The sequence below is a fragment of the Haliotis rufescens genome, unplaced genomic scaffold, assembly GCF_023055435.1.
Source record: "Haliotis rufescens isolate VD_foot unplaced genomic scaffold, xgHalRufe1.0.p SCAF_4, whole genome shotgun sequence".
Classification (NCBI taxonomy): domain Eukaryota; kingdom Metazoa; phylum Mollusca; class Gastropoda; order Lepetellida; family Haliotidae; genus Haliotis; species Haliotis rufescens.
This window is the reverse complement of record NW_025964112.1, coordinates 22,626,105-22,651,434: the sequence shown is the minus strand read 5'-3', so window position 1 is coordinate 22,651,434 and position 25,330 is coordinate 22,626,105. Positions and strand designations below refer to the sequence as shown.

Here is a 25,330-nt window from a genome sequence, read left to right as displayed (position 1 = left end):
GTTAGGTGACGTCATGGGATAGGATCGATGACGTCACGTTCAATAGTGACGTCATCTGGTTCTATGACGTTTCCATATTTGTAAAAGTGGGTCAGTGACATTCATGTTGATTGCAGAAAATGTTTCAAACCCGATATTGTTGTTTCTTTTTATTTGATAAAAAATTCCATACATTTTAGCTATAATAACGGTAACGCTATTTTTCAGGGCATTATCATTTGCAGAAGCCCGAGGTCTTCCATTAACTGCCCGACAAAGGAGGGCAGTTGAAAAGGCTAAGCATTGACAACATTTTTTTAGTTATTAATGGACTTATTCAAATATATTATACTTGTTATCATGTTACATTTTTTGTCTAGCTAGTATCTATCAGCTGCCCATTCATATAATTCAGGTTCCATCTCGTATGGTATCAACACAATCCCAGGGGTGTTTACTTCCTATTCTTTGCTGATCTACTGCAAACAAAGAACACAAAACAAAACAATAGTCCTGACATACACTCCACTACAGCCATATTATAAATAGGTTGTTGGTGAGGGTTTATTTAATAAAAACATTGTTCATTATTACAGTTGTTATAATATATACATAAAACTATTGATTTTGTCATATCCCTCTGGATGCGGAGTTTTTTTTCTGACGCACATTTTCCTAAGATCGGAAAATGAAGGATGTGCGAGAATAGCGCTCACGCGGCACTGGATATTCCCCTGGCTACAAAATTACGCAGAGGTGGAGAATATTAAATTTCCCATTTGATTGTGTAAAGTAAACTGCAACTATTAAACTGGTTTTAAAAAAATACACCTCTAAGTGTTGTCCGTGAATTTATTCTGCGTTGAAAAACAGTAAATTTCTCCACTTTTTATCGTACACCGATAAAACTACTGTGCGACGATTTTTTTTATTTCGAAGCTTTACGGAAATTGTAAGCGAACAAAATACTGCCTAATATCCGAACGACATAACTATATATCAAATAGAGTTATAGGCGTACATACATTCAATGCCAAAAATAGCATGCCGTAAATGACGAAAAATGATTTTTCTCTATGACGTCAAAAGGCGACAGAGAGGTTACACACGTACAAGAAAAAGGGGGCATAACTCCGCTATGCTAAACACTATATTTTTGTAACTCAGGTCAATTGGTGAGAATTAGCTGTGGGTAAGGACAATATATTTTCGTGGTGTTTCGTTCACAAGGAACCAAACTATTCCAACACAAATATCCATATTGAAACTGTATAGGTTTAGTTATTAAAAAAACCCATAAGAAATAATGAAATCGTACTTCATAAAAAAAGAGGTATTAGAGAAATGGATGGCCCTATCTAACCTATAACATAGTCCTTAGATTCCAACATTCTGATTGTGTAAGTGTAATTTGACTAATTTTGCACCATTATTAATGGAGCACTAGCCTTATCATCAAATGTAATGAAATACCCCAAAAATAACACCATTCCTTTTGACGTCATGGCTGGTTTTATGTCTTTGATAACGTCTGAGAAAGACGACACTGGTATTTTGATTAATATATATCTCCCTTATTAATTTTCGTTCATGGTATTCAAAATCTCGATGTGGAAAACGGAATTTGACGCTTTGTCGACACAACATAAAATTACTGCTTTCACCAAGTAATTAATGTTTTGAATATGTAAACAATTAGATAGTCTACCGTGTATCTTAATTGGACAAGACAAGCACCTGTTTGGCATCAATTTACGTAATGAAATACCCCAAAGAATATTTCAAAACAACCAAAATTATATTCAATATTGGACATATATTTGTTCATTATTGTGTTATTATTTCTCTACATCTCGTCTCAGAATTACACAATAAAAAGATGCGAAGAAAGCTCTTTTGGTATAAAATTATCAGGATAATCGTATACGGTTGAACCAACGGGGTACCTGGCATGGATTGTATTTTATACATTTTACAATTCCTGGAGAATTAAGTAAACAGTTTAATATCCTGTGATCACAATATTGAAAAAAGAAAGAACCCATTGATTATATCATGCAAAATGAGAGGAATAATTCGTAAATAGTTTGTGACTAACGCGCACCTGGCGAATCGTTAGATATCACTGTTCTGTGTATCAAACGACATAAAAAACAATTCCAAGACAATTCTTTCAGAAATGTGTGCATATATTTTACCGAAAGAATATTATCCATTTTGTGAAAGTAATATATTCAATTTTAGTTGTAAAATAAAATGAAACGGCTATTCATGTCCATTCCCAATATGAACTTATAATATTGACAATTGCACATCCCAAGAAATACGTACATGCTGCAGTAACATTTACACTTCATCTTGTAACACTCGTCCAAAGGAAAGAAATATCGTATTCGACACTAATCAATTGTTATGTAAACAATGTTCAAACAAACAGGAGATTATCAAAGGTTCGTTCATACATGTTGTGGCCTATATTTACGTATGATATCATTTTGAACATTGACAAATGTCCAAAGTGAAATTAATTGTGTGAAAAAATGTATAAAAGATATGCAAAATCTACATCATAACTGAAACTGTAAACGACATGGTACAATCGTGTGCACTCTCATTCAAGGACCTTCACCTCAAAGAAATTACCAAATATGTACAACAGTGTTGACGTATGACATCACTACCTGTGACCGACTTTTACAAAATGGTGTGTTCACTGTCAACAGTACGCGGGATTTTACGAGTGGACTTTTGTTGATTCAGGGATCGTATATACATAAATGTGACATGTAAGTAATCAGACACATTCTGACAATCTATGTACTGTTATTTGTTGTTATAATTTTCCATGAAACAAACCGAAATAGTCCGATAAAAACCGTTGTCGTTGTGCGTGATTTTGCGTCAGTCATGGCGTCACACAGGACGGTAACTTTGCAATGATTTGAATTTTCAACAGAAATTGTCAATGTATCTATTTTAAATTCCCTAATTCATCCTATGATTCTCTTCCCATGCATGTTCTAAAAATGTTGAGCCAATATATTGAACGAATAGACGAATGGATAGCTCAAAATAGGAGAAAATGCTACACTGTGTAAAATCTGTATTTTGCTTTGTTTACATTTCAAACAAGTGCAGTTTTTCGAGCACAGCGTTCGTTTTCACACCTTACTTATTTTGCTTGATTTCATCCAGCCACTTCATATTGGTGACAAAGACCATTGTTCATTCGATTCTAAAATGTGTGAGGAATTCAAGGATGTGTGTATCGCAGCTAAGTTTGAAATATACGTGATGTTACAGGCGCCTCATAACCGGTGTACCTGAAACATGATTTTGTAAACACTATCCATTATGGCGGAAAGTTCACTTCGGCGTTCGTTTTTGTGTATTTTCCAAAACATTCTAAACGATTCTAGGGTTATCGGAGCCGTTTTGGAATGATCATTGGTGATTTCATAAAGGACAGATACCCGTGATCACTAATATGCTATTTTTGAAATTCATTTCTCGGAGTAAATATCCAAAATTTAGATTTCAATACATGCTGTAAATAACGCTGTCCAACAACCTCAGATGTTGCCGACCAGCACGTCGTCCTGTTATCCAACCACGGCATCCACAAGCACGACTTCACTGGACACAGGGTCATCGCAATTGGCGTCACCGTGAGTGGAGGCGTGTCATCTTCTCTGATGAAAGTCACTTTTGTGTCTCCCATGCAGACGGAAGAGTCAGAATTTGGCGGCGTCGAGGTGATCGTTTCGCTGACAGAAACGTTGTGGAAAGGGATCCATTGGGTGGACCTAGCGTCATGATATGGGCAGGGATTGGACTTAATGCGAGACTTGGACCCATGTGCTTTCTGAATGTTGGTCAAGGTCGGGGACACAGCGTCACTGCTCAGCGGTATATTGACCAAGCGATCAGACCTCACGTTGATCCATTTTTTGCACAACATCAACAACACATTTTCCAGCAGGACAACGCTCGTCCCAAAGTTGCCAGAGCTACCATGGCCTTTCTGCAACAACACAACATCCGTGTTCTACCGTGGCCAGCCCTCAGCCCTGATCTGAACCCCATCGAACACTTGTGGGATGAGGTTCAAAGGTGTCTGCATAATGTGCGCCCAGTCCCTACAACTGCCGATGAACTACGCACAGCTGCTCTGGATGAGTGCAGGAGGATCCCTAGGGCCTTCACAAATCGTCTGATCCACTCAATGTACAGGAGATGTGTGGCAGTGAACAATGCTAATGGTGGTCACACCAGGTATTGACTGACACTTTGGGTATTGACCCGAAACTGTGTAAGCCCTTAACATTTGAAAAAAACAATTGTCATCTGCCTTCTAATCCATTAAATTGTCTTCAGCCAAATTTTTGTCAATCTTGCCCTATTAGTATTTCTTGTCTTTACTGTTAAAAATAAATAACAAGTATACTGCATACTCGACTTGCGTTTCTTTTGCGTGTGAGTATACAACATGCTACCACAATATCATTCCATATTCTCCAACATACTACAATACCATCCCATATTCTCCTACAATCTACAATACCATTCCATTTTCTCCAACATACTGCACGCTACTACAATATCATTCCATATTCTCCTACATACTGCACGCTACTACAATACCATTCCATATTCTCCTACATACCACAATACCATTCTATATTCTTCTACATACTGCAATACCTTTCCATATTCTCCAACATACTGCATGCTACTACAATATCATTCCATATTCTCCTACATACTACAATACCATTCCATATTCTCCTACATTCTACACGCTACTACAATACCATTCCATATTCTCCTACATACTACAATACCATTCCATATTCTCCTACATACTACACGCTACTACAATACCATTCCATATTCTCCTACATACCACAATACCATTCCATATTCTCCTACATACTGCAATACCATTCCATATTCTCCTACATACTACAATACCATTCCATATTCTCAAACATACTACAATACCATTCCATATTCTCCTACATACTACAATACCATTCCATATTCTCCTACATACTACAATATCATTCCATATTCTCCTACATACTACATGCTACTACAATACCATTCCATATTCTCCTACATACTACAATACCATTCCATATTCTCCTACATACTGCAATACCATTCCATATTCTCCAACATACTGCATGCTACTACAATATCATTCCATATTCTCCTACATACTACAATACCATTCCATATTCTCCTACATACTGCAACACCATTCCATATTCTCCAACATACTGCATGCTACTACAATATCATTCCATATTCTCCTACATACAACAATACCATTCCATATTCTCCTACATACTACACGCTACTACAATACCATTCCATATTCTCCTACATACTACAATACCATTCCATATTCTCCAACATACTGCACGCTACTACAATATCATTCCATATTCTCCTACATACTACAATACCATATTCTCCTACATACTGCACACTACTACAATATCATTCCATATTCTCCTACATATTACAATACCATTCCATATTCTCCAACATACTGCACACTACTACAATACCTTTCCATATTCTCCTACATACCACAATACCATTCTATATTCTTCTTACATACTGCAATACCATTCCATATTCTCCAACATACTACACGCTACTACAATACCATTCCATATTCTCCTACATACTACAATACCATTCCATATTCTCCAACATACTACAATACCATTCCATATTCTCCTACATACTACAATACCATTCCATATTCTCCTACATACTACAATACCATTCCATATTCTCCAACATACTACACGCTACTACAATACCATTCCATATTCTCCTACATACTACAATACCATTCCATATTCTCCTACATACTACACGCTACTACAATACCATTCCATATTCTCCTACATACTACAATACCATTCCATATTCTCCAACATACTACAATACCATTCCATATTCTCCTACATACTACAATACCATTCCATATTCTCCTACATACTACAGTACCATTCCATATTCTCCAACATACTACACGCTACTACAATACCATTCCATATTCTCCTACATACTACAATACCATTCCATATTCTCCTACATACTACACGCTACTACAATACCATTCCATATTCTCCTACATACTATAATACCATTCCATATTCTCATAAATACTACAATACCATTCCATATTCTCCTACATACTACACGCTACTACAATACCATCCCATATTCTCCTACATACTACAATACCATTCCATATTCTTCAACATACTGCATGCTACTACAATATCATTTCATATTCTCCAACATACTACACGCTACTACAATATCATTCCATATTCTCCAACATACTACAATACAATTCCATATTCTCCTACATACTACACATTACTACAATACCATTCCATATTCTCCTACATGCTAAAATACCATTCAATATTCTCCTACATACTGCAATACCATTCAATATTCTCCAACATACTGCATACTACTACAATACCATTCCATATTTTCCAACATACTACACACTACTACAATATCATTCCAGTTTCTCCAACATACTACAATACCATCCCATATTCTCCTACATACACAATACCATTCCATATTCTCCAACATACTGCACATTACTACAATACCATTCCATATTCTCCTACATGCTTAAATACCATTCAATATTCTCCTACATACTGCAATACCATTCAATATTCTCCAACATACTGCATACTACTACAATACCATTCCATATTTTCCAACATACTACACGCTACTACAATATCATTCCAGTTTCTCCAACATACTACAATACCATTCCATATTCTCCTACATACACAATACCATTCCATATTCTCCAACATACTGCACACTACTACAATATCATTCCATATTCTCCTACATACTACAATACCATTTCATATTCTCCAACATACTGCACGCTACTACAATATCATTCCATATTCTCCTACATACTACAATACCATTCCATATTCTCCTACATACTACAATACCATCCCATATTCTCCTACATACACAATATCATTCCATATTCTCCTACATACTGCAAGCTACTACAATATCATTCCATTTTCTCCTGCATACTACAATACCATTCCATATTCTCCAACATACTGCACACTACTACAATACCATTCCATATTCGGGGCGGTCGGGTAGCCTAGTGGTTAAAGCGTTCGCTCGTCACGCCGAAGACCCGGGTTCGATTCCCGACATGGGCACAATGTGTGAAGCCCATTTCTGGTGTCCCCTGCCGTGATATTGCTGGAATATTGCTAAAAGCGGCGTAAAACCATACTCACTCACTCACTCACCATTCCATATTCTCCTACATACTACAAAACCATTCCATATTTTCCAACATACTGCACGCTACTACAATACCATTCCATATTCTCCTACATACTACAATACCATTCCATATTCTCCAACATACTACAATACCATTCCATATTCTCCTACATACTACAATGCCATCGCATATTCTCCTACATACTACAATACCATTCCTTATTCTCCAACAAACTGCACTCTACTACAATACGATTCCATATTCTCCAAAAAACTGCACCCTACTACAATATCATTCCATATTCTCCAACATACTACAATACCATTCCATATTCTCCAACATACTGCACGCTACTACAATATCATTCCATATTCTCCAACATACTACAATAACATTCCATATTCTCCTACATACTACACATTACTACAATACCATTCCATATTCTCCTACATGCTACAATATCATTCCATATTCTCCTACATACTGCAATACCATTTCATATTCTCCTACATACTGCAATACCATCCCATATTCTCCTACATACACAATACCATTCCATATTCTCCAACATACTGCACGCTACTACAATATCATTCCATATTCTCCTACATACTACAATACCATTCCATATTCTCCTACATACTACAATACCATTCCATATTCTCCTACATACTGCAAGCTACTACAATATCATTCCATATTCTCCTACATACTACAAAGCCATTCCATATTCTCCAACATACTGCACACTACTACAATACCATTCCATATTCTCCTACATACTACAATGCCATTCCATATTCTCCAACATACTGCACGCTACTACAATACCATTCCATATTCTCCTACATACTACAATACCCTTCCATATTCTCCTACATACTACAATACCATGCCATATTCTCCTACATACTACAATACCATTCCATATTCTCCAACATACTACAATACCATTCCATATTCTCCTACATACTACAATGCCATCCCATATTCTCCTACATACTACGATACCATTCCATATTCTCCAACATACTTCACTCTACTACAATACCATTCCATATTCTCCAACATACTGCACTCTACTACAATATCATTCCATATTCTCCAACATACTGCAATGCCATCCCATATTCTCCTATATACTACAATACCATTCCATATTCTCCAACATATTACAATACCATTCCATATTCTCCAACATATTACAATACCATTCCATATTCTCATACATACTACAATGTCATCCCATATTCTCCTACATACTACAATACCATTCCATATTCTCCAACATGCTGCACGCTACTATAATACCATTCCATATTCTCCTACATACTACAATACCATTCCATATTCTCCTACATACTACAATATCATTCCATATTCTCCAACATGCTGCACGCTACTACAATACCATGCCATATTCTCCTACATACTGCAATACCATTCAATATTCTCCAACATATTTCAATTCCATTCCATATTGCCCAATACCGAAAGCCATGATTATAATACTGTCTATATAATACCATCTACTAGCTGTTCCACTTCGAAATAGGCCTCTCTGAAATATTAATATTAATTTGTAAACCTACAGATCCTAGATCCATAAATTTTACATTTCTAGATGGTCCTTTTTATTTTATTTTATCAAAAAATTATCTTCCTGTGCACATATAATCTAACCATCATGATTGCTACACAGTAGACCAGGTAAAGTTCTCGATTTAATGTTGACTACGTGTTACCACTGTGGACAAGGTATCCGTATACGGACGCTGCAAATACGTTCATGAGATTGTGCTTATCACTTAAAATAGGACACAAAATAAGTACCTCTTTCAAGGCTCTGTAGCTTACCTGAATTATGAAGTAATAATTTGATAACACTCTAACCTTATTTTGGTTCAAATATATTTTCAGCTACAATGGATAGAATTATTATTAAACTGCCCGCGTGTTATTAAGAATTGACTTTCACTTTGTGTGAGTTCATTGGAGTATGAACCTTCATAGAGTGAGGGCCAAACTGTATGAACGCCGGAGCTTGTGTTCTAAAGGTGCTACTAAATGTGTCATGTGAGTACTCAGAAACAATCAGAGGAGCACCTTTAGAAGACACGGATATAAATAGTCTATGTTATGGTCTCTGGTCTGACTATCAAAACCAGACACTTCTGATCATGCTTGATAACTGACCACCAATTATTTTTGTGAATATTTGGTAAACATCTTTACCATCATTGTTACCTGATCTCTATGTAGGGAGGGGTATTAAAAAAAGTGCTGTCTTTTTTTACCGATCCAAATTTTCAGTTGAAATAAAAATATGTTTAAACCATTTAAACATCTTTCCTCCGGGCTATTCCGAGCACGTGGAACATAAGCTTTATGAGTACAGATGTATCATTGTATTATCATGGGGTTTGAATATCTTTATTTACCATCTTCCTTACTACCTACTTTACATGATACGTTTTATGTTTACATGTCTCCACAAATTACAATTAGTTCTTGTAAGCCCAACATAATTGACAAATACTCGAATAAATATAATTGTAAACTATTAATGTAGGTTGAAATGAATATATATTGTAAATGCCACAATGATGTATCAAGGATCGAGTAGAAGATAGATTGACAGTAGTGCTTGGAGTTTATTCAACAGACCTATGAAAACAGCACTACTTTATCCTGTTTAAATGACACAGTCAAGGCTCAATTTTTACCTCTCCTGGCGGCCTTTATGCAATGGCCATCTTATACACAACCCAGCGCTCACGTCCACAGGTCTCTTCCTGCGGTACGGCAAATAATAGAACCCTCTCCCTCAAATGATTGAATGAATGAGTATGGTTTTACGCCGCTTTTAGCAATATTTCAGCAATATCACGGCGGGGGACACCAGAAATGGACTTCACACATTGTACCCATCCCTCAAATGTATCCTCCATGACATAACATACTCTCCTACCTACCTACCTACCTACTAAAATTCCACTTAAAGAACGAATTTGTAGTTGTGATACTATGGATACCATGGATATGGAAGAAATTTGCAATTTTACTCTGATCTTCGATAATATTTTGGATTATTGCATGATATTACCGTGAGGGCCCACCTCCCTGAAGAAGGTGGGCTATGTTGATTGCCCAAACGCATCACGGCAACGGCCATGGTAACCCGATGCACGTGAGTTCCGTGCAAATTGAAATGCACATACTTTCCTCCATTTCTTGCCCTATAAAAATCCACCCAGATCAGATAACGTTCATTCGTTATTGAATTGCTACCACATGCCAAGATTGAAAAGAAATCAGCGACACCAAGCCCTCGGACGATTGCAAGCTGGACAAACCGCCCGGCAAGTAGCCAATGCATTTCAGGTCCACGTAAGGACCATATACAGTTTCCAGCAACGGTACCAGACCACCAACACTATAGATGACCGACCACGTAGTGGAAGACCAAGGATGACCACCCGACGCCAGGATCGTCAGATTGTGCGAAGCATCTTCAAGATCGCTTTATTACTGATGCGGAAACTGTTCGACAGACCTTTGGGACACACAAGCGACACATTGTAGGTAGACCATGTATTTTCAGATAGGGACTGTTGTAGCTGCCTGTCTACTTCTCGCTTTAGATCTGCCATATGTTGTCTGGAACCGGCATTGGCACAGGCTCTGCTTCTGGTGCTGCTGATTGAGCTGAAACCTTGAGAGTTCATCGGCTTTAACATTGGAATTGGTTGCAATGTATTTAGACTTAAACAAAATGATGATTGCCACCACAGCCTGGTTGTCACAGTAGAACTCAGAGCTCCAGATAAGCTTTTTGTGTTGTTGGTATTTTACCCATGCATTTTAAAATCATTGGGTATCAGTAATTCTATCTGGGTATTCAAATTTCTGTTACCCACTTGTTTTTACACATGTGGGTATTTAAGTTAAATACCGAGAATTGTCGTGTGGGTTCGAGAGCTTTATAGGACTCAAAAATACGATACTTCCACAAGAAAGAGGGATGGCAAATGATCATGATGTAACTGTCATCGAGGAGATTGGCAAGGTTGAGGGAATGCCCATTTATAATTTCAAAATAAGTTTCTGATTTGCTAATCGAATACGCAGGGTTACTTCACAATATTTTGATGATATGCATTATTTTTGTAGCGTATCTGTAATGTTCGTTGCGTATTTGATACGCTTGGATTTTATTTTACTGCAATGTGTAAGCCACATTTGAAGATGCTCTTTTACTCATTCCGTGATTTGAATATGATGGAAAAGTTGCTTACCTTGGCAGAGGAGGTCGATGAGTCTGTGGCAGAATGCTGTACCCATTGGGATGGCCCTACACACAAAATTGATTTACCAATGAGAAAGAGTGTAAGTCTTTCTTTGTTGCCTTTGATTTTGATGTGGCGAGTATGTGCCGAATTTGAGCTGTGATTTCATTGATTTTACCTTCTGGTATTCTCACCTGCATAGCTATGGTATCTATTTCAAGGCCCAGGAACGTAAGTTGAGACACCAAGCCAACTGTTTTGTCCTGGGCGATGGGAATACCTAGCTGAGTTAGCATTTCTAGTGAAGACTGCAAATAGGATTGGCATTGTGTTGTGTCCTGCTATCCCTCAGTCAGAAAGTCATCGAGGTAATGCATGATCAGTATTGCTGGGACGCGCTGACTAATGCACCTTTGTAGGAACGAGCTGAAAGTCTCAAAGATAGCACATGATATTGAGCAGCCAAATGGTAAGCATTTTTCAAAGTAAAATTTACCTTCCAATTGGATACCCAGCAGTTCGAAATCATCCAGGTGTACTGGTATAATTCTCAATGCTGACTTGATGTCAAACTTCACAAGCAACGCTCCCTTTCCCAAGTGTTGCACCATTTGCACATCTTCATCGAATTTGGCATACGAGATGGAACATGCTGGCGGATCTATGTGGTCATTTATTGACCCACCTTTGGGATAAGATAGATGATGAATTAGACGGAAATCATTTCTCACCTTGACATTGTTGTGAGTCTGACTGTTTCTTTGGGATTAGACCTACAGGGGAGACTTGCAAGTTAACAAAGGGCATAGTGATAAACGGTCCTGCCATTCTGTTAAGATCCAGTTCTTTTTTTAGCTTTTGTCTGGCGATGTCTATTCTATCTATATGAGTTGCGGATTGTAAATTGCCTGCTAGACGACTATGTGCAAATATTGTGCATCGGCTGCCTTTAACTGAGCATAACGACACAACCATTTTAACTTATCTAGTTTGACGGGAGTATGAGCCAAAGACCTCTAGTTCCTATGGTTGACTGCCTTGGGCCATTAAAGCGTGGACTTGAACTATTGTTTGATTTGGGGGTTCGTGGGACCCCCTGTCCTCGAAAGCAGGCCATCGTCCCGTGAGACGTCTAGCTGCACTTGCTTAAACCTGTGGGAGGTTGCGCAGCTGTACTTATTACACCCATGATGTGTAGCATAAGTTGAGTGCAGGGTTTGAAACACTTGAAGCAGTCATCTGACCGGATGAACCACCTACCTGTTGACGCTCAACTGCGGGGTCATGTATTTTAGCCATAGCTCACCATCAATTTTGTCCCATCATTGTAGAGGGTCTCTAGCCATCCTATGTCGGAATTGCTGGTCGTATAGACCAAAGGCCTCCAAATCAAAGTGCCGTTAAACGGATTGTCTCCATGTAAGATAGTAGACTTTCCACCATCCGTAGACTGAAATGTTTGGCGAGGTATATATTTATGTAAATATGGAAAGCCAATGTCCAGCTTCCAAGTGTTACTATTTTCGTTGGCGCTTTGACAGGTTTAAATATCACCTTACCTGCTGTATCGGTGACCAAATTAAGAGCTTCATCCTCTTCGATGCCACTGTCGTTATACTTTTTCCTTTGTTTGTTGTTTGACATGTGCATCAATAACCTCGGAGTTGAGGACGAGGGATTCCCCCGACAGACGATTTTCATTGGTTGACGTGTTCGGCATTGACATGTCACCGGGAGCCTCGTTCTGAAAAGACGGGTTAACCCCACAAGACCCGCAAGCATTGAGAGAATGCCCGGGTCCTGATTGCCCCAAAAGCGCCCAAATTTGTTGCTGCTGCTGCACTACTGACGCGTTTTGATGATCATGCAAAACTTGATCAGTTTGTTTGGGAGTGGGCATGGTGGAAACCAAAATGCCAGACGGTATAGACATGCAATTATTTGTAATGGAATATTCAAACTCACCGTCCACTGTAGCATCATGCATGATGGGGATCCCGTTAACCACCCTTGGGGATGCTTGTTTGGCCCCTCTGACCAAACGATGGTTGATGGCAGCTCTTCTTTTCACAGGCATTGCTATTATCTGTTTAAGTCATCATGCATGTCTAAGACAAAGACATGAATCAGGGCGTTCCATAAGATACCACAAACAGTGTGTGTTTGGTGGACATACTTTACTTACTACATGGCGGTACACCCAAAGTTGTGACGTCATACACATGACGTTATACAAATGACGTCACACATAAATCCCTTTCAATAAACAAATTAAAGTTTGCATGGAATGTAGGGAGTATTGATGGATGACAAGAGTCATAAGTTAAAGTCAAAATATTTGGCACAACTGTTCCTTGTATATCACATTTCTTGTATGTCACTGTTGTTTACTTTGACTTGCTCAAGAGTCATCATGGCACTGTAGGGAACATTATGAACACCATCGCGTCTCTGGTGACTGTCCAACATAACATTGTCGAGTTCAACACTAACTCCACACTGAGAAACATTTACTTTAACTGAGAATGGACAACAAAAGTAAGACTGAAAGTCGGTTAGTTAACCCACTTAAATTAAGTTTAACACTTTAACTTGATACGTCCTATTCTGTGTAGTCCTTGAGATATTCTGGTTTGCGTATCTCTCTGCCTGACCGTGTTGTAACACACTGCTGGGGTTCATGAGTTAGGTAGCCATGTTCTGGCTGTGACTTTCGCAGGTGTGTGTGCAGGACTGTGATGCACGCCTCTGGAAGGTATGTGTACACTTATCGTCTTAGGTAAGGTGATGTCTGTCGGCTTTGGAGATTTCCTTGTAACCTGGAGTGTTCCATGACTTGGTGATTCAGAAGTTTTTCTCAGATGTCTGCGATTTCGTCTCAGGGTCTGATTGTCCCCTGTAATGACCTCATAGGAACGGGGTCTGTCTTTGGTGGGTCCCAAGACTTCTGCTTTCTGCCATAGTTTGTCGCCAATTGTTTTGGGTAAGATTCTCACACTATCACCTCTCTGAAGAAAAGGGATCTGTTTCGTACTCTGATTGTAGTATTGAGCAATCTCATTAAAATCATATCTTAGTTCTCGCTATCGCTACACAAAGATCTGAGGACATCCCATTGCGTGTCACTTCAGAATGACCCTTTGCGAAGTAATCTACAGCGATGAGATAGTTGTTGCCATCTAGAACCAATGCCATCTGCTCCAACTTTGGACGGTCTGCTACTGACTGTGACAACATGGGATCCTTAGCTTGTTCCCTACACTTTGACCTCGGTAGATAATGCCATCTTGTACAGTCAACTCATCTCAACAGTTGAAGTATGGTCTTGCAGCGTCAGGAACATCTTTCAACTGATCCAGCCAGCCCTTCCAAATGATGTCATACACTTGTTGTAGGTCTGCGTCTGACTTGACTTTCTCCAGTATCTCTTCCATTCTTGCTTTAGCAATTGGGACGTAGTCTATCAAGTTGATGAATTCCTGGTCCATTCCTGTATCTGCAAGTTCAGGCAGTGGTGCTCTGCTTAATGTGTCGGCTAACTGCATCTATTTTCCAGGCCTGTAGGCGAGCTGTATTTCGTAGCGCTGCAGCCTTAGCAACATTCTCTGCAGACACTTGGGTGCACTGTGTAGTGGCTTCCTAAACTATAGTCTCAAGTGGCTTGTGGTGATATTGAACATCAACTGGCCCTCTGTACATGTATTGGTGGAACTTTTCCCCGTGAAAAGGTTGTGCGACGAGTGTGACTAAACGTCAGCGAATGATATGATTGTAGGAAGAAGAGAAAAAGCGGAAAGCGATAATGCAATGTAAGACGCAATGAACAGCTGTTCATTTGGCTTCTGTTTATGTAATGTTAATATGGTGTTAGTTTTTATCCCCCGCCCAACGAAGTTGGCGGGGGATATAGAAACGGGCTCCGTCCGTCCGTCACGTTTCGTTTCCGGAGCATAACTCATAAACCGTTCTAATTTTTTCATCAAACTTTGCAGGTCTGTCAGGTACATGCTGAACTGGTGCCTTTTGCGATTGAGAAATTTTAGAAATTTTTATTTTTTATGTTCCTATGGCAACAAGATGGACTTAGGTTCTGTGAGGGTAGGGTTCATTTCCGGAGCATAACTCATAAACTGTTCAATATTTTTTCATCAGACTTTGCAGGTCTGTCAGGTACATGCTGAACAGGTGCCTTTTGCTATTGAGAAATTTTATAAATTGTTATTTTTTACGTTTCAATGGCAACAAGATGGACTTAGGTTCCAAACTCATCTTTTTTTTACAATTTCCATGACAAGTTCCACCTCGGTTAAAAAAGGTTAGGGTTTGTTTAGATTCAACTATGTCATAAATTCTGTAACAGGGGCGGGGGATATAGCCATGTTAGTGGCAAACTCTTGTTGTTCTTTGTCATGTAAATATTCATACACACCATTTAGATATTCGTCGTTTTACCTTGATTTGTTGGGTTTACTGTTTTCTGAATTTGGGTACAGGTAATGATTCAAACATGCTCCTAATCTACTCTTTTATTAACTGAGATACGACCCATGAAGATCCGGCGTAGAATAGGTCTTCAGCAACCGATGCTTGCCGTAAAAAGCGACTATGCTTGTCGTAAGAGGCAACTAACCGGATCTGGTGGTCAGGCTCGCTGACTTGGTTGATGCAGGTCATCAATCCAAATTGCGTGGATCGATACTCATGATGTCAATCACTGGATTGTCTAGTCCAGACTCTATTATTTACAGACTGCCGTCATATAGCTTGAATACTGCTGAGTGCGGCGTTAAACAACAAATAAACGAACAAACAAACATTAACTGAGATACTCCATATTTCAGATTCTCTGGAAGTGTGGAAATTTCAAACGAATGGTCTTATGCAGATAAAAGCCATATGTACAACACTTCTATTACGATGGAAACCAATACCACCACTACACGAGATCTTTCTACGGAGCCAAACAGAGAGCAGGACACAGAGGAAGGTACCAATGGCACGGTTGATTTATCCATTTTCCATAGTCTTTAAGCCAGCGTATGGTATTGTCCGTCCTTATGTTCATTTTAGTTGACTTCTCTGAAAGTTGAAGGAGTAAACCGGAACCTAAGATTCTCCTTCTCATACCAAAGGATTCAACAAGCTAAACCTTTAGCATCACAAGTTTTACTCCTTTTTCTCAGTATCCGTAGTACCACAAAGGCTATAACTTGTATGAATGAATGTACCCGAAAGAGATCGACCATTTGAATTTCAGGGGGGATTTTGGATTCAGATCATCATTTTTTCCTTAAACCCAACCCACACACTCACTCTAAATTCTGCTCACAAGATTTTGATCCTATTTAAAACATGGTCACCACTACGACCATGTTAAATGTATCATTTAGCCCATTGCTCAACCATTTCTGAATGTATCACTATGAAAATTCCATATGCAGTAAGAATGACCTGTGCAGAATGTTTTCATGCACACTACGACTTTAAACCCTCAAATACCTCCGTTTTTTTCTAGTTTTAGTGTTTGTTAGACACCTCATATGAAACGTCTGGGTCAATGAAGCTGAATTTTGTATATGTGATTCCAGGAATGGTGTCCTTATACTTGCTTACATAGTTCCAAACCGATTATAAATATGCCCCCACCCACACGGCAGACACTAAAAGTAACATTGGCTGAGCCGATTTTGCATTTATGTATATGAAATTAGATTTATGTTAATTATGTGGAATGATCGACAGTAAGACGTGTGTTCTTGTGTATTCATAATGGTGATCTTAATTTAAACCTTTGACCTTTATGAACCACAGTGGCTGCCACTATTGCCATGCTATTCATGATGAACATGTAATTTTGTCGGTCTGCATAGCCAGTTATGCATGTATCATTGTGTAATTGATTTAAGTTCTTTATTCTTTATGTGGATTTGGTAAAATTTATACGGTTTAATGGTGTGACATGTATAATAGAATGAAGGGTACTTTACAAATGTGTCCTCAATATGTGTGAAGAAAATATCAAATCTATGTGCTGGCGTATTAATGCATATTGAGAGGTTGTCCTTGTTGACATTTCAAGTGTACACTTCCATGAAACTATTTGACTGTATTACATATGTCAATGATGATCATATGAGAGAGAATTATTGATTTTCACAAATATTAATCAGGTATACGTAGTTGCTTGAAAACATATATCAATGATTAAACATTTCATTTCACGTGTATTCTAGGTAAGGACCTTCAGCCATTAAATATTGATACGCTGAATGGAGCATCATCCTCTCTCAATGACAAAACGACAGAGAACAGTGTAAATGGCAACCCTACACCTGGAACCATGATGGCCTCTTCTCCAGATATATGTCAAGAATCTATTGCACTTGCAACGAAAACTGATCAAGGTATTACATCCACACAGGTTACAGTTGATACCTATACGGACAAAGTTAAACTGGTTGCACTATAATACGACCATATATATACGTAAATTCATTTGTTTAACAGATGTAAGAAAAAAGTAACTGACATCGACTTTTTCAAGCCCATAATGCTACGTCGTCTGCAAATTGCACCTTCTGTTTCATGATAATGTTTATGTTTCAGAGATGGTGGTACTTCGGCCGACTAACATCACTAACTGCCCAGGAGCAATATTTGGGAACGTTCAGCAAAATACTCACTACCATGCTCCGCCACCTTCGCCAATAGAAACAATGATAGGTGAGGTTGACAATTAGAAGGCCTCCACAAAACAGAAATAATAAATATAGCTTCCTCTACATGGCTCTTCAACCAATATGCGCCACTGAGGACTAAACCTTTAGATGGAATATAGCCACTGAATAGATTCATTAATACTATTATTACAAAAAGTGATCTAGACAGACGTATAATTTTTTCTCCTTGAACATGTATACAACTTCCAATGAAAAAGGAAAAGATAGTAAGACAACGTAATACCTCAATATGTTATTTAAGTGATTTTGTTGTTCTGTCTTTTCAGAGAGAACTAAACAAAGCATCTTTCTAGACTTTGATGAACGGGCACATTTTGTGACAAGGCCTTCAAAGAGAGCGCTTGAAATAATCAAGATGAAAGGAAAGGTTGCAGTGACTGCTAAATCAAAACAGGGAAAAACAACAATGGCCAAGTATATTGCAAAGAAACTTACAGCTGACAAGAAGTTCACACCAGTGGAGGTGATCAGCCCTGACCAGTGGACGGAACTCCCCCAAGACAAACACTTCCTCGTCATAGTTGATAATGTATTTGGTAGAAATATTGACAACTTCCAATCACAGTGGATTCCGGTGCTAAGGCAGATCAACAATGAAGTCGAAGGTGGTAAGATCATTCTTATCATGACATGTGACAATCTTATTGCAAAGAAACTTGGAAAACTATTTGACAGATCATGCATTGTTGACCTCCAAACACATGAATTTAAACTGAGAAGGTTTGAAAAGGTAGAGATTTTGGACAGGCTTCTTAGGAAACATGGAATGATTCTACCGAAAGTTGCTATGTTTGATGCATGTGATGAAGGCCCCCCAGATGATTTCCTTGAATGTTGTGAATTCTTCAATAAAAATCTCAGTTTAGACTTTTTCAGGGACCCATATGAAATAGTAACACCAAAGATTACTGAACTGTTTGAATCACACAAAGGCATCTACTGTGCAATGGTTACAGATGCATTACGTTTGTGTAATGTAATGAAAGATTACCAGAATCTCAAATACGAGATAGAAACTTTGTGCTGTGTTGACAAAGCCTCTCTTGGTGAAAGTCCATTTGAAACTGGCGATTTTTCTAAGCACAAAACCTATTACAAATGTGCTTTTCTGTCAATGAAAAATCTTGATCTTACGTGCATGGTGAGAATTTGCCCTTTTGATATTCTGGCTGAACATACTACAACAAAATTGGAACAGGAATCACACAGGATACTTCTTTTACCATTTGAAGTGCATCAACAACTGACATCTAGAATCATGGAGAACTTTAGAATTAGCGTGTCACAAACACTCAGTCATGATTGTTTCTCAGATAGAAGGTTCCTGGACTCTGTCGATCCTGACTTATATGACATGATGGCAGAAAATGCCACCGAAGTGATGGATTTGGCTGTACAATACCAGTATACAGAACTTGTTGAGGCACTTAAGGATGTGACACTCTCTGAAGATTCTAAACACAAGCTTTTACACAAGGCTTTTGACACAATGAACACAGACATAATTGCTCTCCTGTTAGATGATTCTGGTGAACAGATATGCCAGATTTGCGTTCATAGGATTTGCAGCTCATTGGACAAGGCGACACCTGATTCATTACCCAGGTCATATTTCAGGTTATTATCAAGCTTCTCCTTTGGCGACCTGGAGCCATGCATTAGAAACTTGGTAATAAGCGGGTACACAGACATTATCAAAGATTTGCTGCTTCAGCAGCCTCCTGATTACCATGTCATAAGAAACCTGGTGTTATTTTGCTCTTGCAAAAATGGCATGGAAGACATATACCTCTCAATCAAAAAAATGGATGTTGCACTTCCTGACCTGGATGCTCTTTTGTCACACGCAGCAGAAGGAGGAAATATTGACATTGTCAGAGATCTTTTATCAATGGGAGCGAACCCCAACACCAATAGCCATGGGACATATAAACCTGTTCATCTAGCATGCATATTCAACCATACACCTGTGATTGAAGAACTTCTACTAAAAGGAGGGGACATCATGGGGTTGTCAACATCGAAAGAGACAGTTCTCCATGTCGCCAGCAGTGTCAAATTGGGGAGCAAACCAGATACTATCCGATGGCTATTAAGAGAACATTTGGGAATGCTTAGTCTTGAAGCTGCAACTGATGATGGATGGACTGCATTACATTATGCTTCATCAGCTGGAAACATGGATTCTGTCAAGTGTTTGTTGAGATATAAAGCAAATGTATCGAGTTGTGACAATGCTGGAAACACGCCACTCCACTGTCATGTCAATGGTGAAAATCCAAGTACAGGGGTCTGCGAACTGCTGATCAGTGCTGGCTCTGATCCAGAATATAAGAATGCAAAGGGAGAAACACCATTACAGTTGATTACCAAACGAATGGTTCCACAGAGATGCAGTGTTTTACAGTGTCTCTCAAAAGAATCAACGCAAGTGAATTCAAAAGATGAGAAAGGTAATTCTATAATCCACTGCCTCCTTGGCGAGGATTGTGGGGCTGAAGAAGCTGAAGTACTGATCGAAGCTGGTGCTGATATCAACCTTCCTGATATGAATGGGGATACACCATTCCATTTGCTTGCTATGAAGAGATTTCATCATATCATTACGACCATGATAGATAAAGGTGCCATATTTGCTAAGAATCGAAGTCAACAGACCCCTTTGCACAAAGCGGTTCCTGTTCCACAAAACAAGGAAACTGTGGAAAAATTGGTGAAAGCCTTTCCAGGATGTGTACTTGTGGCTGATATCAATGGAAACACTCCAATTCACATTGTTTGTGAGGAATGCCCAGAGAATGGAGATGAGTACCTTGAACTTATGCATAACCCTAATGCATGGAAAGCAAGGAATGAACAGGACCTTACACCACTGCATCTTGCTGCAGCATCTGATGGAGATGCCTCACCAGCAATTGTTGGAATGCTCTTACGTCACCGAGCAGATGTCTCTGCATGCGATAGAAATGGAAATACCCCCATACATAAGTCAGGTTTCCTTAGTGGAAAACATTCTGTATTAATTATCCAGATGCTCATTGACAAGGGGGGTACATTTGGTTTGAATAAACATGCCAACAGCCCCTTACACATGGCATGCCTATCAAAAGGTGAGAGCAAAGGACAAGTAGCCCTCTTCTTGATAGATAATGGGTCTAGGATGGATGCACCAAACGCAAGCGGAAAAACACCAATCGAGATAGCTATATCTCGTAATGAAACAGAAATAGCTGAAACTCTTATGAACGTCTTGATTAGACAGGTGTGTACATCAAACAGTTACAAGGCAGATGATGTTACTCGACTCTGGAAACATATGCAAACTGCTAATTATAGCAATACATACAGGCTTCTACACAATGTTTGTGAAATCCCTGCAGTCCATACACATAAACTGATACGAAAACTTGTGGAAGCTGGCTGCAGTGTGAATGCAAAAGATGATACTGGCAGATCACCATTACATGTCGCATGTTTGTATGCCAGAAAATACACAGCAGACATGGTAGAGGAGCTTGTGAGTCTTGGAGCAAAGATTCACGACAAAGATGTCAGCGGGAGAAATGCTCTTCATTTTGCATGTATGTCACAAGACGAAAGGGCGATCAGGACTCTTCAGTTTCTTATTGATAGGGATGTAGGATTAAACGAACCTGACAGAGATGGTGACACGCCTCTTCACAAGGCAGTGTCCACAGGGAATCATTGCTACAATGCTGTAAAGATGCTCATCAAAGCGGGGGCATGCACGGATGCGCAAAACTGGTTTCAGCAAACCCCATGTGATTTGGTCCCACACTCAAACGCAAAAGTATGTCGGCTCTTATTTGGTAATAAATTGTGGCAGAAATGTAATGGTGATAAGAAACTTCAGGAACAAACAGTGAGAAGTTTGATGGAGGGAGGCGCATCAGTGAATTACAAACTCCAAAATGGCAAGACTTTGTTACACAAGCTCGCTGAGGAAGGAGGAAAACATGCTCTGGAGAACACCAAACTGCTCTTGTCTTTGGATGCTAACCCGCACACACAATTTGAGAGCCTGACACCATATGATACTGCAACATTCAATGGACATTATGAACTGTTAAAAGTGCTTGAGAAAAGTATGAAAACTACTAAACCAAGTCAAAGAGAAAAAGAAAGCATGGAAGAGTTTGAAGACATCCTTGTACATATGGAGGACGTTTATGAGGGCTCTGCAACAGCCATGAAGAAAGCTGCAGATCATGTTGAACCTGGAAATGAAAAGCTTTCTGACATTATGAAGGGCACTGCTCAAACTCTACAATTAGGTACGAAGATGTTGAAAGGTTTTAGCAAAGGTCTAGATTTTGTCAAGCATCTTGGGGATGACTTGTAAAAACTTTTTCCACCAACCAAATTGTTTGCGTATGAATAGAAGACTATCAGGTATAGGAAAGTGTCTGTTGATCAAAGACTGGAACTGTGATCAGTTATACATATCTTAATTAAGTAATCAATTTACACAATTTCTTAATCTATCATCTAAGCCATTACTGCCACTAACATTTCTTATTTTGAAAAGTAACGTGTTTTGGGGTCCAGAGCCAGAGCACTGAGTCCATAACCTTTCCATCTGATGGGACAGCCTTGCCTTCTTTAGTGGTGATGATGATGCTTGCACTGTTTTCATTCAGGCTGGAAGAAGTTAACACAGACGTCACCTATAGTCACAAATCATTGTCAAGAACTTTCTGGCTCAGCTTCAAACAAAGCTAGATAACCACGAGACTGCCTGGCATATTTTTTTTAAATGTCTGAAGCTTTGGAATCCAACTTTCTTCATTGCCAAGTTTAATGTGATAATGGAGTGTACTCTCTGCTGGGAAATACCTACTGAACGGTCTGAACCAACAATATGACCTCAATCTTACACCGGTTGGTCATCACTATGTCATGGACCCGTGAAGATTCCAGGGGGAGAATAGGTCTTCAGCAACCCCTGCTTGCCGTAAAAGGTGACTATGCTTGTCGTAAAAGGCGCCTAACGGGATCGGGTGGTCAGGCTCGCTGACTTGGTTGATGCATGTCATCGATCCCATTGGCCTGGATCGATGCTCATGACATTAATCACTGGATTGTCTGGTCCAGACTCGATTATTTACAGACCGCCGTCATATAGCTGGAATATTGCTGAGTGCGGCGTTAAACAACAAACCAACCAACCAACTATGTCGTGGATTCTCTGAATCATTTCTGGTGCAGTGAAATAACAGGACTTCAAAGACTGGAGTCGAATTCAGGGCTCTCCCTGCCACGTTGCTTTTCTCTTTAAGGTGACTTTGGAAAGGTCATCCTTCCCTCACTTAGAACTCATATCTTCATGGATGGCTTTTTTGTGTTTTCGAGACATTCCTCAAGTTTGTCCACTTTCCAAATGTCACACAACCTTGCTTATTTTACTAACTTGTCACAGCGAAACATTTTGTTCAATCGGCTATAGTTTTTTGTGCGGATACGTATACCTCTATGACATCATATGTAATGTCCACAACAAGAGATTTCACTATTACGCAATTTGAGGCTCAGAACAAATCTTTTTTTCATACTGTCCTCTCAACATTAAAATTTATTGTTAGTTGATTTCAGTTCCCAAGTTTTCTAACAACAAGGTTCTACTTGTTGTTTGAAACTTTGAGTACACCTTGATGTCACATGTTTATATGGATGCAGTTTGTGGTCTGATTTTTTTCAAAATGTTTACTTTACTTAGTCAGTAATAAGTGTTATATATCTTAAAGGCCGGGGTTCAAGCCTATGCACAAAGGGGGTGTGGCCACAATGTATGGTTAAAACTGTCTTTTGATGCAAAGCAAAGCAGTAGTCAAATACATTCGATGAAATATCACAAAATCGACTTACCAGTTAATGATGATATTCAGCCATAGTACACAGAAGGATGTTATGAAGACTTACTATGAAAAAATATGGATACAGATAGTCTACAAAACGTACAATTTGGAAAATATTTCCCCCTTATTGTAATCCAGATTTGAATTTGCCACTGTATCAGTCAGGTGACCAGAGGAGGTGTGTATCCATAGCAACATGTCTGCTAGTGGAGGAAAGATTGCCATTCAAGGTTTCATATTTCACTTTCTCCCCAGACAGTGAAACTGACCCCCACCCCCACTCCCCCTGTGCGGGAGTGTAATCTGTTTTGACACTGACACCAACAAGAACATTTGATTCTCCCATGAGGGGGTGATATTTGTTTGGTATCTATGTGATCATTACCAACACTTCAACTAGTTAACTTTCATTCTATTTGATGGTTAACCTTTGTTGTACTAAATTCTTTATAATAACCTAAATTTCACAAGACCTTAATAAAAAATATACCAATCTCCTCTCCTCAATGTACCTCTCCAACCCATACCCCCCAAACCCCCAAATGAACCTGGCTTTGTTTTAGCATGCGATCACTTCAGGGTCTGACCACTGCTCATTGACTCCAACTATCTGAATAAATTGGACATCTCTTGTTTTCTACCACGTCATACTGATTTCCTCACATGATGGATCCAAATAAGCGACCTGCTCGTTTCACAGTTGAAGTACCAGGTGATCATGAAGTCAAGGAAGGTATTCTTCAAAAGCTGAAACAGGTGAAAGCTCACCTGAAAGCAGATACCAGCAAGCCTGCTAATAATGCTGATGTTCTGGACCGGGACATCACGGCCTGACTGCCCCGGAAGATCCACCAGTGACACACCTGACAGCTGGACCAGGTGACACTGATGACAGATTTTTTGTTATATCTGAATCATCCATGAAAATGTGCCTGGGTGTAGCAGAAAAGCATGGACGAAAATGCTCCAACAGATTGACTGTGGCCCAAATCAGTTATCGAGGCCATGTCATGAAGATGAAAGTACGCTGCCGCAAGTCACACCAGTATCGTCTGGCGTCCTCACCCTACCTCCCAGACAACAAATTCCTGGTGAATGAGAAGATTGGACATGCTTTTT

General features: G+C 39.1%; 1 protein-coding gene across 1 annotated transcript; it reads left to right on the top strand.

Moving 5' to 3' along the window:
* The first annotated feature begins 2,711 nt into the window (after positions 1–2,711).
* LOC124132171 lies at positions 2,712–23,379 on the top strand. Its single transcript, XM_046495926.2, has 5 exons — positions 2,712–2,765; positions 16,437–16,582; positions 17,829–17,999; positions 18,202–18,318; positions 18,602–23,379. Exons 2-5 carry the CDS (start codon positions 16,492–16,494, stop codon positions 22,696–22,698), a joined length of 4,476 nt encoding a protein of 1,491 aa, XP_046351882.2. The 5' UTR covers positions 2,712–2,765; positions 16,437–16,491; the 3' UTR covers positions 22,699–23,379.
* Positions 23,380–25,330: the final 1,951 nt, after the last annotated feature.